This window comes from Echiichthys vipera, assembly GCF_963691815.1.
Source record: "Echiichthys vipera genome assembly, chromosome: 12".
In the NCBI taxonomy this organism is placed as follows: Eukaryota; Metazoa; Chordata; class Actinopteri; order Perciformes; family Trachinidae; genus Echiichthys; species Echiichthys vipera.
Window position 1 is genome coordinate 10,420,157 of NC_139837.1, and position 14,451 is coordinate 10,434,607.

Genomic DNA, 14,451 nt, shown 5'->3' on the forward strand with positions numbered 1-14,451 from the left:
TCCTGCCCTTACAACCTCAATTTTGAATTGAGTTATAGCAATCGGGATAATAAAAAAAAGCGGAGCGAGAAAACGAGAGATAAAAGACAAAACTGTCCTTGTTCAGTCTGAATCCCACAGTGGTCGCGATAATAGCTTCATCGCACCTCTCCATACCAAACACTCGCTTTTCTCTTTTTTATCAGCCTACTCTAAACACCACCGATCTGATAGCATTAATCTCTCCGATTAGTTGACGTGTTTGACACCTGATAAATGCAGTTTTGAGTGTTTTTGTGAGGGTGTTAGAGCTGTATTCTTCCATTTCATATCAAAAAAAGGCAAACGGTGGAAATTCGCTGGGAAAAATGTATCACACGTAGTCTGCAAGAGTGCCCCTTCAAGGCTCTGCTCACAGACCGCAAATTCCCGCACTCAACCAGAGGATGATGTGCTAAAATGTCGACAGTGAGAGATTGAGCGATGGGTATTAGCTTTGAAGTCAATTTGACAAGTGCACGTATGCCTCAACTATAAGCAGTATCACCTGTGAAGAAGGGAAAAAATGCACTGTCGCCTCAAAGGCAGAGCGCGTGTGTGTGTGTGTGTGTGTGTGTGAGAGAGAATGTGTGTTAAAGGGAGTGGACTTGCTGGCGAGTGAGTAAATTTGGTGTGTGGGTTGAAACATCATTACCTAGGGATCTGAGTACACGGCCAGACATCATTAGGCTTTAAGGCGAGAAAGTCTCCACGGCACCAGCTCTGCAGTCCGCCTGACCCAGCAGACACGACAGGCAGGCATGCCGTTTAAGATCATTTATTTGGGTTTGCGTGTGTTTGTGTAACTGTGTGTGTTTGCGTGCATGTTATTTATTTATTTTCCCTGGTAATATGCCTGAGCCTTCATTATAGCTGGAGCCATAACTTTGATAAATCACTTGGGCTCAGGGCCCTCACTGCTTTCACAGTATTAGAAAACTAATTGAAATTCTCTTCCGCCCCCTCGTAGCTCTCTCTCTCTCTCTCTGTCTCTCTCTCCCTCTCTCTCCCTCTCTCTCTCCCCCTTTCTCTCTCTCTCTCTCTCTGTCTCTCTCTCCCTCTCTCTCTCTGTGTTTCTCTCTCTGTCTCTCTCTCCCTCTCTGTCTCTCTGTCTCTCTCTGTCTGCCCCCCCCCTCTCTCTCTGTTTCTGTCTCTCTCTCTCTCTCTCTCTCTCCCCCCTTTTTTTCTCTCCTTCTGTTTTTCACCCTCTCCCCCGTTCTCCTGTCTGTGTTGCAAGGGCCAAACAGTACTGTGTTTTTTCAGTAGAAAAGAAGCCAAGAGGGGGAAAATGTCATCAGTGATTTAATAGGCGTAGTCTTACTCAGAAACACACAGTGGGCTCACACACCCACAATCACACGCAGAAACACACTCTGCACTCTAGGGAGTGTTAGGAATCCTGATAATGTCATCATAGGAATCTCCATAATGTACCCCGGTCTTCTGCAGGCTCCAGTTGGACTGTGTTTCTGCCCTCCTCTGCTTTTGATTAGATCAGGGATGAGATTTTAGGTTTAGGTTGATGGGATTTAGAGTTCGGATACTTGTTTCTATGGTCGTGATCCCCCCGCTGCCCCGGGATTGAGGGTCTGTTTGGGTCGTAGCCTGGGATCTCCCAGCTGCCACTGGATTTAGGGTTAAGTCGTTTCATTGTCCATGATCCCCCTGCTGCTACTACATTTTTTTTTTTTCATTTGCAGGGATCTCTTCGTGCTGCAGCTAAATTCAGGGTGTGGTTGTTTTGTTGCGCAGCATCTCCCTGATGAAATTTGTTTTGGGGTTGGTTCTTTTTTTGATTGTCCATGATCTGCTTGCCACTGCTGGATTTAGTGTGTGGTTGTACTATTGTGTACTCTCAGCTGTTGCTACATTTAGGATTTAGTTGTTTTGTTGTCCAGGATCTCCCTGTTGCCACTGATTTTGGAGGGGTTTAGCCACTTCTTTTTAATATCTAGACACTGCTGCTGTTTGTGTGACACTTGGGGCTTTGTATCCACCCAGCATCCCTCCTCCCCCACTGGGTGATCTTTGTAGTGTGAAGCCAAAGATTTAGCGATGCAAGCAGAGAGTCTGTGTGTGTATGTGAGGTGGCTTGCGTGGACCGGGCCTTTTTCGTGGAGTCCTGTCAGCACACAAAATTCTCTCTGCAAACATTCCTCTGACGTGATGCAAGCCCAGGAGAGAAGGGCAGCGTGTGTGCCCGTGTGTATTTTCGACCGGCGGCGTGTCTGTTGCCCAGACAAATCCATACCATCGCTGCCAGACACACTGCAGGCACGTAGCCACACATAAACACATTAACACACATAGCTTGTGTGTGTGTGTGTGTGTATGTGTGTGTGGCTAATGAGGATGTGTTGATTGATTAGACTGCAGTAATTAGCTGGAGTGTGAAGTCCTGGAAAGGTCTCCACTCTGGTGGGAGTGTCCCCTCTGGAGAGACATTGAACTGTGCTATGCACCATTACGTTACATACACACACACACACACACACACACACACACACACACCCCACAGAAACAGTCCCATCCATATCTCAGATGCGGGATGAGTCATCTCTCGCAGGCAGACCTAATGCTTGGTGCGGGAGGAAGGATGTGTATGTGTTTCAGCGTCTGAGACATAAGGATGTTTGCAGTGTGGAGATGTGTGTGTTGCAGAGTGAGATGTGCTTGTGCCAGCAGTTTCTTTTCCTGCACTGCGTGGCCCCGAACACTGACCCGATCCTCTGCCAGACAAATCAACCCCCTCCCTCACCTCCTCCGACCCCCTCACTTGTACTTTGACTTCCTATCAGGTGACCAGATTTCCTTTGTGCGTCACAGAGCTGCTTCAAGTTAATGCATATAATGTGGCATTAAGCATGGCAACCTCAGTCTGTAGCCTTCATCCTGCTGAGTTTTGTGCATGCAGACTGAACTGCGGCAGTAAAGCATTGTAAACAGTGCCACCACATGGACAACTGGGGAATTGCGCATGATGCAGTGTTTTTGAAAGTTACCGCTGCTCTTTTTAGCTTCTAACTCCTCTCATCTGTTTCAATTGATCCGAACAATTGAGAAATGACTCATTCACAAAGGAAAACAAAAAGTGAAAACACAGTAAAATTAACAAACATAGGTTTGTTCTATAGGTTGTGTTGCTGCTGGTTTTTATTTCTGTTTTCTGCAATTTCTTTACGCAAGTTAGGCAATATTTTGTTAACGTAAATCTTTCTTCTCCCCCCCCCTCCCTCCAACAGGAAATTCTACTACATCACTCTGCTAAGGGATCCAGTGTCTCGATACCTCAGCGAGTGGCGGCACGTGCAGCGGGGAGCCACGTGGAAAACCTCCCTGCACATGTGCGATGGACGGACCCCCACGCCTGAGGAGCTGCCCTCCTGCTACGAGGGCTCTGACTGGTCGGGGTGCACCCTGCAACAGTTCATGGACTGTCCCTACAACCTGGCCAACAACAGACAGGTACAGAGAAAATGCGTTCAACATGATGAAGTCTGATACAACCACTACAGTAGGTTTGGTGCCTAACAATAAAAACTACACTTTATAAGCTTTAAAAGATGGGGTGTAATGCAGGGTTGTCACACTCCTCTGAACTGAAGCCAGCGTGAAAGAATGCTGCAGAGAGGGAAGGTCCCCGCAAATCAGTCAGTCAGCTTTGCATTTGGGCTTCTTTTGGTCATTTGTGCAAAAACTAAAAAAAAAAAGAGCAGCTGGTTTCAGTCATGATGCTGCTGTTCATCACCTACCTGGCTAACCTGCATCTCTGCACCTCATCCAACTTGTTTTTCTTAACCAGAATGATTACCAGCCAGCATTATACATCCAAATCCATTCTTTTATAAATATATGAAAAGTATAAGTTAAGTTGCACACATGTCTGTCTGTCTGTCTCTCTCTCTCTCTCTCTCTCTCTCTCTCTCTCTCTCTCTCTCTCTCTCTCTCTCTCTCTCGCTCTCTCGCTCTCTCCCTCTCTCCCTCTCTCTCTCGCTCTCTCCCTCTCTCTCTCTCTCGCTCTTTCACATACACAGTCAGGAGTTTGCCTGCCGGCCATAAATGCCTCAACTTCACACCTTCTCTTCTGATGGCTCTCTCAGTCGGCCCACCTAAACGTGTTGGCTAGCTTATCTCACCTGAGCCTGGGGCTAGTATTACTCAGGATCCCATGACCCATAAATGTGACACACACACACACACACTTGAGCCATCCCAGTGTATTCCTGTGAATCCAAATCAGTATGCAGTCCCAGCTCCTGTTCTGAAAACACAACCGCTCAAGGATGTACTCAGTGATGAAGTGATGTCTCTTTTCTGGAACAAATTCATCAGAATCCAAACTGCTTTAGTTTATTTAGTACAATGTGTGATGAAGCAATTCAAAAGGAAAGTCAAAGGGTAGTTAGATAAATAATGATTTATTCATAAATTGTATAAACAAAAGGACAAGCATCCATAATAACTTCCTAAAACTCAAAGTGAAATCTAAAACATTTACTTATGAATTATATTATCTGTCAACAGTGGAATAAAACAAAACAAATAAAAAACCCATTAAATATTTTTTATTTTGATATTTAGTTGGCTGTAGAGCTTCAATGATTAGTCAATTAATCACTTAGTTTATTGAAAGAAAATTAAATATGATTCACTTTTTAGAAATGATCAATTGTTTTAGTCATATTAAAAGCACAAATGCCAAACATGTTATGGTTCCAGCTTCTCAAATGTGACCTTTTTTTATTTTCTTTGTCATTTATGAGAGCTGATCCAAAATCTAAAGGTTTTGTACTGTTCAGACAAAACAAGCTGACTGGTGACATCACCAGACGTCTGAGAAATGTCACCTTTTTGCTATTTTTTTCCATTTCATAGACAAAATGATTAATTGCGTTAAAATAATTAGTTGCAGGGTTAGTCTTCGATTTCATTCACACTCCATTCACTGATCTCCATAACCTCCTTCACTTCCTGTTCCTTTGTCTAAAGGTTCGTATGTTAGCGGACCTGAGCCTCGTCGGCTGCTACAACATGTCCACGGTTCCAGAGAAGAAGAGGGCCCAGCTTCTACTGGAGTCCGCCAAGAAGAACCTACGGGACATGGCCTTCTTTGGTCTGACAGAGTACCAGAGGAAAACCCAGTTCCTGTTTGAACGAACCTTCAGGTTGCGCTTCATCAGGCCTTTCATGCAGTACAACAGCACCCGCGCTGCAGGGGTGGACTTGGACAATGCAACGGTTAGTGCTGCCGCTCAGTCGTGTAGATCTTGTAGCAAACATTCAGCAGAAACAAATTAGATAGTGCATAATAGAAAGTCAGTGGAGAAAAGTAAGCACACATACTCAAATATTGTGTTCAAGTATCTAATTACAACGCACTGTTAAAGATTAAACCTAGGGCTCTCAACCTCTTTGGAAAGAAAGTTCAGGAACAAGTTTTGTTTTAGTACTTGTTCCAATACTATGTTATGATGATGACCAACATCTGTCTTAGCTGTAGCACATTCACTTACAGGCAGCAAAATAAAACAAACATTTGGAAAAGAAGTGGGAAATAATCTGAGAAAACAGAACGAGAAAAAGAGAGAAACAGCGAGGAAACACAGTGGTTTTATATATGGCTGTGAAATAGGTGGGATGACTGTCGCTGTTTTAAACAAAAAAAAAAAAGAAAACAGCAGCTTCTAACGCGTTCCCACCTCTTTGATTGGTCCAGTGTGGGAGTTCTTAGGCTCAATTACCAGCAAAGAAGCATCCTCCAGTACCCAGCAAACTGGGGATTAATACATCAAAACCAGTCGGGAGGATGGAAAAATAAAAAATGCCCTTCTGACAGACGCCGTGGAAAGGTGGAAATGACGGTTGTTATTTCGGAAAGGAGAAAATATCACACGGGGACACTGTGACAGGTGGGGGAGGCTGCGTGTGGTGTTTTAAGTGAAATTTTTGTTATCGAAAGTAGTTTTCAAATTAAATACCTTAAAAGGCGCTGCGTGACATTGTGACAGTATTTAATTATTTCAAAAAAAGACAAATAATTATCAGCAGGTGATCAAAAGAATATTTACTTTGCACTCTCCTGCAAAGCTGCTGAAAGCCCATTTATAGCCTCGTGGCGTCAAGATCCCAGTGAGTCACTTTTGATCCAAATTGGTTTTCTAAATTATGTGACGGCTGTTCTCTGATACATAAAGTCTTTGTGACGACTTGATCTCAGCGTTTGCTTAACTGGCTTTGTGCCGGTGTCCCCCCGCTCTGCCGAGCAAACATCTCTGATTTTCTAACGCTGATGCAGCACGTCGCTTCCCTCTGTTGTCACGCACGTTGCTCACAAATGATACCCAGCACTCCGTCAGAGATTTCAAAGGGATTCTCTTAATTAAAGACATCTCCCCCTACTTGTTGTATCACACACAGCAGATGATACGCCCCAATAAAGCTAGCTGCATTGCACAACCAAACATCAAACATATTTCTGTTATCTCGCGCCACATATTGCCAACACACTTTTTTTCCTCTGTACCGTCCCTCATGTTAGAAATCCTTTAACGTTTTCCTACAAATGTCATGAAATAGAGCGTTTTTCTGGTGGTAGTACTTTCTAAGGCCAGTTCATGCTTTTACTCCAAGTCCTAAAAGTATGACCAAAAATGTGACTTTGGATAGGTCCCCTACTCTGAGAGGGTTATTAAACATGGGCCCAGATTGTCTGCTGTGGAGACAGACACTCTGGAGTCAGTCTGTCTCCATTCCATTTATTTATTTAATCCACACAAACATTAGATTCACGCCACAATTAATTCTGCCATTCATTTCTAATACTTTACTTTCACAAATCCTCCAATTCTTTGGTCAAAAACTGCTATGACTTAACTTCTGGTCTTTTCTCTATGTTCTTTCATGACTCTTTTCTCCCCGTCTTTCATCCCTCCTTCGCCAGTCTGAGCTAACTTAAACATTTCCTCTGCTCCCCTCCTCGTCAGATCCAGCGTATAGAGGAGCTGAACGAGCTGGACATGGAGCTTTACGACTACGCCAGAGACCTGTTCCAGCAGCGCTACCAGTACACCAGGCAGCAGGAGAGGCGGCAGCAGCGCATCAAGAACCACATGCAGCAGAGCCATCAGGGCCTCGGCCTGGGCGTCGGCTTGTGGCCACCCCACGGCCGGCAGAGCTCGGCGTCCACACTGGAGGAGGGAGAAGGGGAGAGGGAGGAGCGGGAGGAGGGTGAGGAGGGAGGCAGAACGGAGGAGGCGGGCAGCAGGCTCCCCACTGAGGACTACATGAACCAGATCATCAACCGCTGGTAGCAGCAGAATGAGAACAAACACACAGACATGCATATGTAATGTGAAATACTTACACACACACACACACACACACAGACACACACACACACACACACACACACACACACACACACACACACACACACACACACACATACACGGAGAGTGAGAGTGGCGCCTGCATCAAAAGACCCAAATGACTGACAAACAGACTTTACTGAAGAGTTGGGCTGCGGGAATGAGAGTCGCAGCGGTTGCTATGGAGACCTGGGCTTGGTCGATTGCATCAGCTCACATTATTGAGGTTTGCCCAGTTGTTATTAGCACCCGCTTGCCCTTTACCCCTCCCCCTGAGTTTCTCTGTCTCTCTTGTCATTATTACTGACTGAGCGGAGGAGAGATATTTTTAAGAGTTGCTGACAACCGAGTATCTCATCCATCTCTCCATCCTCCCCTCCTCCTCCTCCTCCTCCTGTATCCCTCTCGTTCTCTGTGGCCTAATATGGAGCATGAGAATATAAAACTAAGTCTGTGAATTCCCACTAACTTTTCCAGTCTACGTCCTGGATGCTCCAATTTCAAAGGAACTGAGAAAGGTATAAAAGAATGCAGATGGCTGAGCTGAACAACGAAAACGGTGGGAGTACATGAGAGACTGAACCTAAAAGAAAGAAAGAAAGACAGACGCAAAGAAATGTTGGACTGAGTTGTATAATTAAAGCTTTCTGCTTAAAAAAAAAAAAATCAGCCATTTCACCCATGAACACGCTTTGGTCATGAAATAATGACTCGTTCTCATTTTAGGATGATTTAATTTGTATTTTCCTTTTTGCTTTTGCTTTTTTTTTTAAAAAAAGCAGAATTGTAATAACACTGAGACCAATGTTGCTGCCTAAAGAAAAGTGATTCCTTTATTTCTTTATTTTTATTGGTTTTATAAGTCAAAGCTAATGGATCGGATTGATGTACAATGGACCATAGCCATTACTGAAGCCCTGCATCCTGGGGGGGGGAGTGGCCTGCTTCTCTGTTAAAGGTTTCCAAAGTTTCTGTTGCTTAACAAGTTCATTATTTCTCCTTTTCTCGCCTTTTTTTTGGGTCTCAGCCCTGCAGAGAATGACAGCCAATTATAGAGTCGGATCTCACATAGGTGCGAAGAAATCAAAGGCATGGAGAGGAGTGAGTCTGCTGCAGGTTGTTGCCAGGAACCGTGCTGTGTGAGCAGCAAGCACTTTGGAAACCTTAACTCAGACAAATGCTCGAAATGGCAGTTGTGGAACTACTGGTCGCCATGGCAATGTGAGCCCTTAATGTAGTGGGTGGCATTTTCAATTTCTGGTCTTTTTCTTTCCCTTGACCGAGAGCTGTGTTGTTAATGCGGCGGTCTCAAACAAGCCTCCTTCCCACCTACTGAAAGGACACACAGCGCCAGTGACCTGTAGTTCATTAGTGTGACCAGTATTTTACCCTTAAGAGCGCACGGGGCGAGGTAGCAGTGCCTCTACGTACTGGGATCATAAGTCAACACGATTATTGCCAGATATTATGTCTGCATTATACTACAGTAATTTCTCTGACTACTTGTGTGTCTGTGTGGATGAGTGTGTTTCTGTGTGTATGTGTGTAAATAGTATGTACAGTATGCCTTTGATTGGCGTATGTGTATGCCTTTGTAAATAGTGTGCCTGATTGGGAGAGGATGCCTGATGATGAGTTCTGTGAATGACTGGTTCCATGACCAACTATTTTGCCATTTTATTGGTGGTGGAGGAGCGGGGCAACAAAGCCCCTCCAACAGCATGTCACAGCGGTGTGACCGTCACAGCGACGCAAGCCAATAATACTCCCCTCTGCCCTTTCCTTTAACATTTTAATACCCCCCCTTTCTCGTTTCGTCCCCATGACTTAGTTACACATGAGGACTGTACCTATATAATGATCTAAAATCCTAATTTATATATTTTTTTAAATATGCCCATGTGACACGTCTTTACTCTCGACTGCAAAATCTACAATCTTAATGCGGGTCACGATAGTTGGCGCCACCATTCGCAGCAGATTCTGTGACCCAGTCAGTAATTCTGACTTTGGTATTTTTAATTTGTCATGTGCTTTTGTTCAAGCAGTTTTACACGATAGGTTACAGAATTTCTCGCCCCTGGCAAAAATAAACACATTTGCTGAACTCTTATCCTAACGAATCTCTTACTGAACATGTCATCATTCCTCCTGCATGGTAGGAAACATTCATGTAGCTTTTCGGTTGTTAAAACGATAAACATCACCTCAAGTAGAACCATTTGTGATCTCAGCACATACAGTAGTGTTCCCTTCTTAAACCTTGGGTAAATCTAAACCTTGTTTTTTAATTTTGTGACTCCACAGGCGTCAGCTCAGGGCAAATTCAAGAATTAAATCTTGTATTTCCATAGATTTGTGATGGCTACTGGCATGTACTGGAGTGTACATTCCAGTACAGAGGAAGTCTGTGGAAATGTGGGATTTAAACGCTGGTTTTGCCCTTGGGAAACATTTTATGTAATGCAATCTGTTACTTACTATAAAAAAAAACTTTACTTTTCCCCTTAAATTTACAACACTATGTGAATTAATCACGGAGTAATCTCTATAAACAGATTCTGCATAGGAATGTAGAATTTGTGTGTCGTATTTACCACATACGGAGTGCTGAGTCCTCAGATTATATCAACTGTATCCAATCAATTCCGTAATGACTAAAAGTACACTTTTTTTCGGTGTCTTTACTCGGCAAAAGTTTTTGTTGGGGAATAGAAACACCGCTCTATAACTGTGAGTTGACCGTGTGATTTTGTAGTTCCATTAAACCAACTAAATGGTTTCCTTTTTTAAGAGAAGCTATCTGATTTCATCACATTCATTTTAAAATTTTCACATTATTACTTCAAGGTGATCAACTTCATAGTTCTGTATCAGGAAGTCCAGCATTTGGAGTAAGTCACTTGTTATTTCAATGACGCTGGTTCATTTATTCAACATTGCGTAGGTTGTAAAGTAAAGCCACCTCGGCTAACAAAGGGAGACAACAGATCTTTGAGTTAATTATAACGCTAAACCGCATAAAGTTCAGTAGGGGATTCAAAAAGGATTCCGATTCAATAAGCAAAAACCATGGAACGTTACCCCAAACTCAACTATCTACTGTGCAATAAGAGTTCAAAACATGAAGACGGAGAAGAGAATGTAAACGTGGGGAAAAGACGTGTCACAGCACAATTAGATTAAACTGAATGTAGTCCAAGTTCGGTGTCATCCACGGGGGCAGTGGGAAGGATGCATGCTTCCTCGGTATAAGATAAATAACATGTCGCATCCTGTTTTAACAATAGATCTTTTTTATTTCACACCTGAAAGCAGGAAAACCAACCATCCTCCTTGTAATATTTCAAGTAATCACCGTGGATCCTTCTTTCCTTTTGATCAGCTCCTTTCAAATCAGGGATGATTCACGAAGGGGAGGAGAGAAGAACAAGGGGGATGATGAAAGCTATTGGGATGCATCCAGTCAATATGCTTTTTGTGTAGCCTTCAAAGTAACATAGATATGGGAAGAGAGAGATCTTCCTCTTTTTTTTATTTGGTAATAACTTCCCCTTCATTGCATTCTTTAAACTGGAGACCTGAAAACACCGCAGCTCCAGGCATTTTGCCCACAACCTCTTTTTCAAAGTCAGCCTCGTTTAGGCTCCAAACCAATATCTCGCTGTGCGTTAGTGGAAGACACAATACAAAACTGATTATCTACCTTTTTTTTTTTTTTTTTTAGAGCGTTATGATTTTCAGCGTTCCAGTTGAAGATGAAGTGATCATCAGACTTGAAGCAGTCCTCAAAAATACTCCCCGTACCCCGGCAGCGTGTGAAAGACGGTTTAAATCCTTTCACTGAAATGATTCCAAGAATTGATGCTATAAAGCTATACTCCGATATTTTATGTCTCATCACTATGTGTATCTGATGTCTTAACAGCGTTTCCTTTGTGACAATGAAGCAACCCAGGTGTCGCTAACATCATCCCTTTTATCTTTTTTTTTTTTTTTTTTTAAAGATGTGTTAAAAAAGAGTGTTATCGAGACTTGTCTTATTTTCCGGATTGGTGTGCAGTCTGTCTCTGGCTCCTTCTGTATGCATCGTTCTGGGTTTGTTTCTTAAGATTGCAAAAATGAATCATCAAGCCACCAATTAAAATATTTCATTTTTACAGACCTGACTGTGTTTTGGTTATCATTGCGAAAAACATTCGATGTGAAATAAATCTGAAGAACTGATCCAGACACATCTTCCTCTAAGGAGCGCTCGGGGAATCTTTTTTTTTGTTGTTTTGACGACTTGTGTGGGAACTTTGCCCTCCAGGTTTCTGCATTTCCATCCAAAGGCCAATCTCTAACTAGAGTACATTTCTACCACTCGCCTACACTAACCACAGGACCGTGACCCTATAAAGAAGCCTGCCCTCCCCCCAATGACAGCCTCAACTCTGTCAGCCGTGATCTACAGATTAATTCAACCTGCAGACACTCTGGGCCTGCCTAACACACGTATATGCACACAAATATGCTTCCTCCTTTGCTGCGGCAGGTAGGCGTTTGGCAAGCAGGGGATGAAGACCGCGGGCCGGTACAAACATCATGCCCTGTCCTTGGCTGAGCACACATGCTTTCGCCCTGTGTCATCAACAGTCCGGTGAGCTTCGACTTTGACCCCTCGAGGCTGGGCGGAAAAAAATAATTTTCCTGGAAAGCGACAGGCGAGAGGCAGCTGGCTGCAGGGAGATGAGAGCAGGCAGACAGCACCCGACCAGAGCGAGAATGTAAGCGTGTAAGGGAGATGAGGAATCAGAGAGGTCCTTTATGTAAGATGGGAGCCTGACACATGAGCGGAGAATGAGGGGGAGCAGGAGAGAAAAAGGGAAGGCTGTGCAGCCTCTCTGGCAGCTGTTATGTGGTGTATTGGACTGAACGCACTCTTTAATCCTCCTCATAGCTCTGGGTCGCTGTCATTTCAAGTGCAGCTGGACTAAACAAACAATAATGGCTCAGCTACTGCAGAAGGCTAGATGGCTTTTGTTCGGGCGAACATGTGCATGCGAGTGTTTGAGAGAAGGTTCTTGCTCTCTCCTGCAGTGGGAATCCAGCTCCGACAGATTGTATGGGCTCTGGCCGCCATCCATTATTAGGGGGTCAAACTGGCCGCAGCTCCTCATTGCCTGTCCCATGCTTCTTCCATGCAAACAAAGAAAGCTCTGGCATTATTATCGCTTATTTTCAGTGTGGAATTCAGCAGATAAATTCATACTAAGCGCCTCCCTTGCATGCATCAGAGCCAGGGTATTGTAGTTCTGGAGGATTGCCCTGTTGGCACTGGCACCGGTCACCATGGAGTTTGGTCCTCTGTTTTTGGTTGAGTCATATCCAGCAGCAGCATGGCTTAGGCTTTCATCGTCAAATATACAATGGATAAATCTCTGAACACAAACAATTTGCAGAGTTTCAGTACCCTGTTTTGGCAAAAAAGTAAATGCACAGGGCAACGAGAGAGGACAATCCAGTGGGGGAGTGCACATTTTTCCTACAGCAATAAAATAAATATGATTAGACTGGACATCTGGGGCCTTTATCTGACCTTCCCCTCCCAGTTTCGGCTAATCTCCCAGGTCAGCACCAAATCATCTCTCATGATATTAAAGGCTTGAACCGAAGAATCCAACCTCCCAGGCAGCACTCGGCCCCGCAGCTCGTACAGGCTGACACCAGTGGGAGTCCAATCTGATGTATCCCACAATCCCATTATGGTGTGTTTATTACGTTTGTATGTGTGTGGTGCTGTGGCCCAGGAGCTCATAAAGAGCTGATCTGCTGCAAACTTATTAACCTTTACATAAAACTCTTTAAAAATGTTGACTTTAGAGACATGCAGCAGGATACCAACACTGGCTCAGGGCCAAACACGCAATCTAAGGCTGTATGAGGTAATACATTCCCTTTATACACATGCAGTGACGCACGCACGCACAAGAAAGCGTAGAAATTAAAATGTTACTGCACATGATAAAAGTGACCGATCCCAATTAAAAATCTCTCCTTTTGCTGAACAAGTGTTTATGTTACTGTTCAAAAAACACAACGTAACCAAGACTGCCTTCTTTTCCATCTGTATTTATGATTTGAGCCCAGAGTGGCACAGTGGTTGGTGACTGTAATGTGGTGAATAAGCTTCATGTAGGAGACCTTTGCTGACCCCCATTATACAGTCAGGGACACATTTAATTAGCGGCAACTCACGTGAAACGACAAAAAGTATTAATATTAATGGGGGTTTAATTGAGGTCGTTTTGGTCCCCCGTCGAGGCTTTCAACCTCTAAAATGGCTGACGTGTGATAGTGTGAAGAGAGGGAGCCCACAGCCCGGGTTCGCCATTTCGTATGTGACCCCAGAGAAGATGACAACCATCTCCCATAATTCATCTGAAGATGTCACCTCCATGACAGATGAACAGGCCCTGTGGGGGGAGTGTGTGTGTGACGCTAGGTCTCGCTATACTCACAAGGGCTGCTTGACGTTTTGGCCTGTCCTCACACGGATGCAGTTGATTTTCGTGTTACATTGAGTGTGTCTATGTGTGTGTGAGAATGCATCTACATGCGTGAGGTGTCGTGTGTACGTGCACTTCAAAGTGAAGGTCAACTCCAGCAGGATAATTAATGTCGCCGCTTTTTATATAATGTTAAATCAAACCCTGGAACTGCTCCCTCTGGAGGATCAGCCGTCCAATTTAATTTAGGCTGCCGAGCGAGTAAATGAAAAAAGCAAGACCCATGTCTCCACACCCTGGGACGGTGTCTCCTGTACCTTTCATCTTCTTTCAAAACCACACAAGATACTTTTTACCAATCTGCCCCAAAGGAAAAAAAAGATACAGCCTATAACACAAATTCAAGGTAAAGCTTTACAATATGGACCCGGGGAATCCCAGGTGCCTTCTTCAAATTGAGAGGGATTTCAGTTTTTCTACTTCTTTATTACCACATAACAAATACTGTTAACCAAAGGGGCCGCTTTGGCTTATTCTCAATACAGGATTTATTTCCCATGGCTATCACGCCATGC

At 44.0% G+C, this 14,451-nt stretch overlaps 1 protein-coding gene across 1 annotated transcript in view; it reads left to right on the forward strand.

Moving 5' to 3' along the window:
* The window catches only part of hs6st1a (heparan sulfate 6-O-sulfotransferase 1a), a 55,596-nt gene extending 44,078 nt beyond the window's left edge, over positions 1 to 11,518 (forward strand). The window contains exons 2-4 of the mRNA XM_083924835.1: positions 3,261 to 3,483; positions 5,008 to 5,256; positions 7,002 to 11,518. Coding sequence (XP_083780961.1) covers positions 3,261 to 3,483; positions 5,008 to 5,256; positions 7,002 to 7,328 — 799 coding nt within the window. The 3' untranslated portion in view covers positions 7,329 to 11,518. The remainder of the gene's footprint in view (positions 1 to 3,260; positions 3,484 to 5,007; positions 5,257 to 7,001) is intronic.
* The last annotated feature ends 2,933 nt before the right edge of the window (positions 11,519 to 14,451 follow it).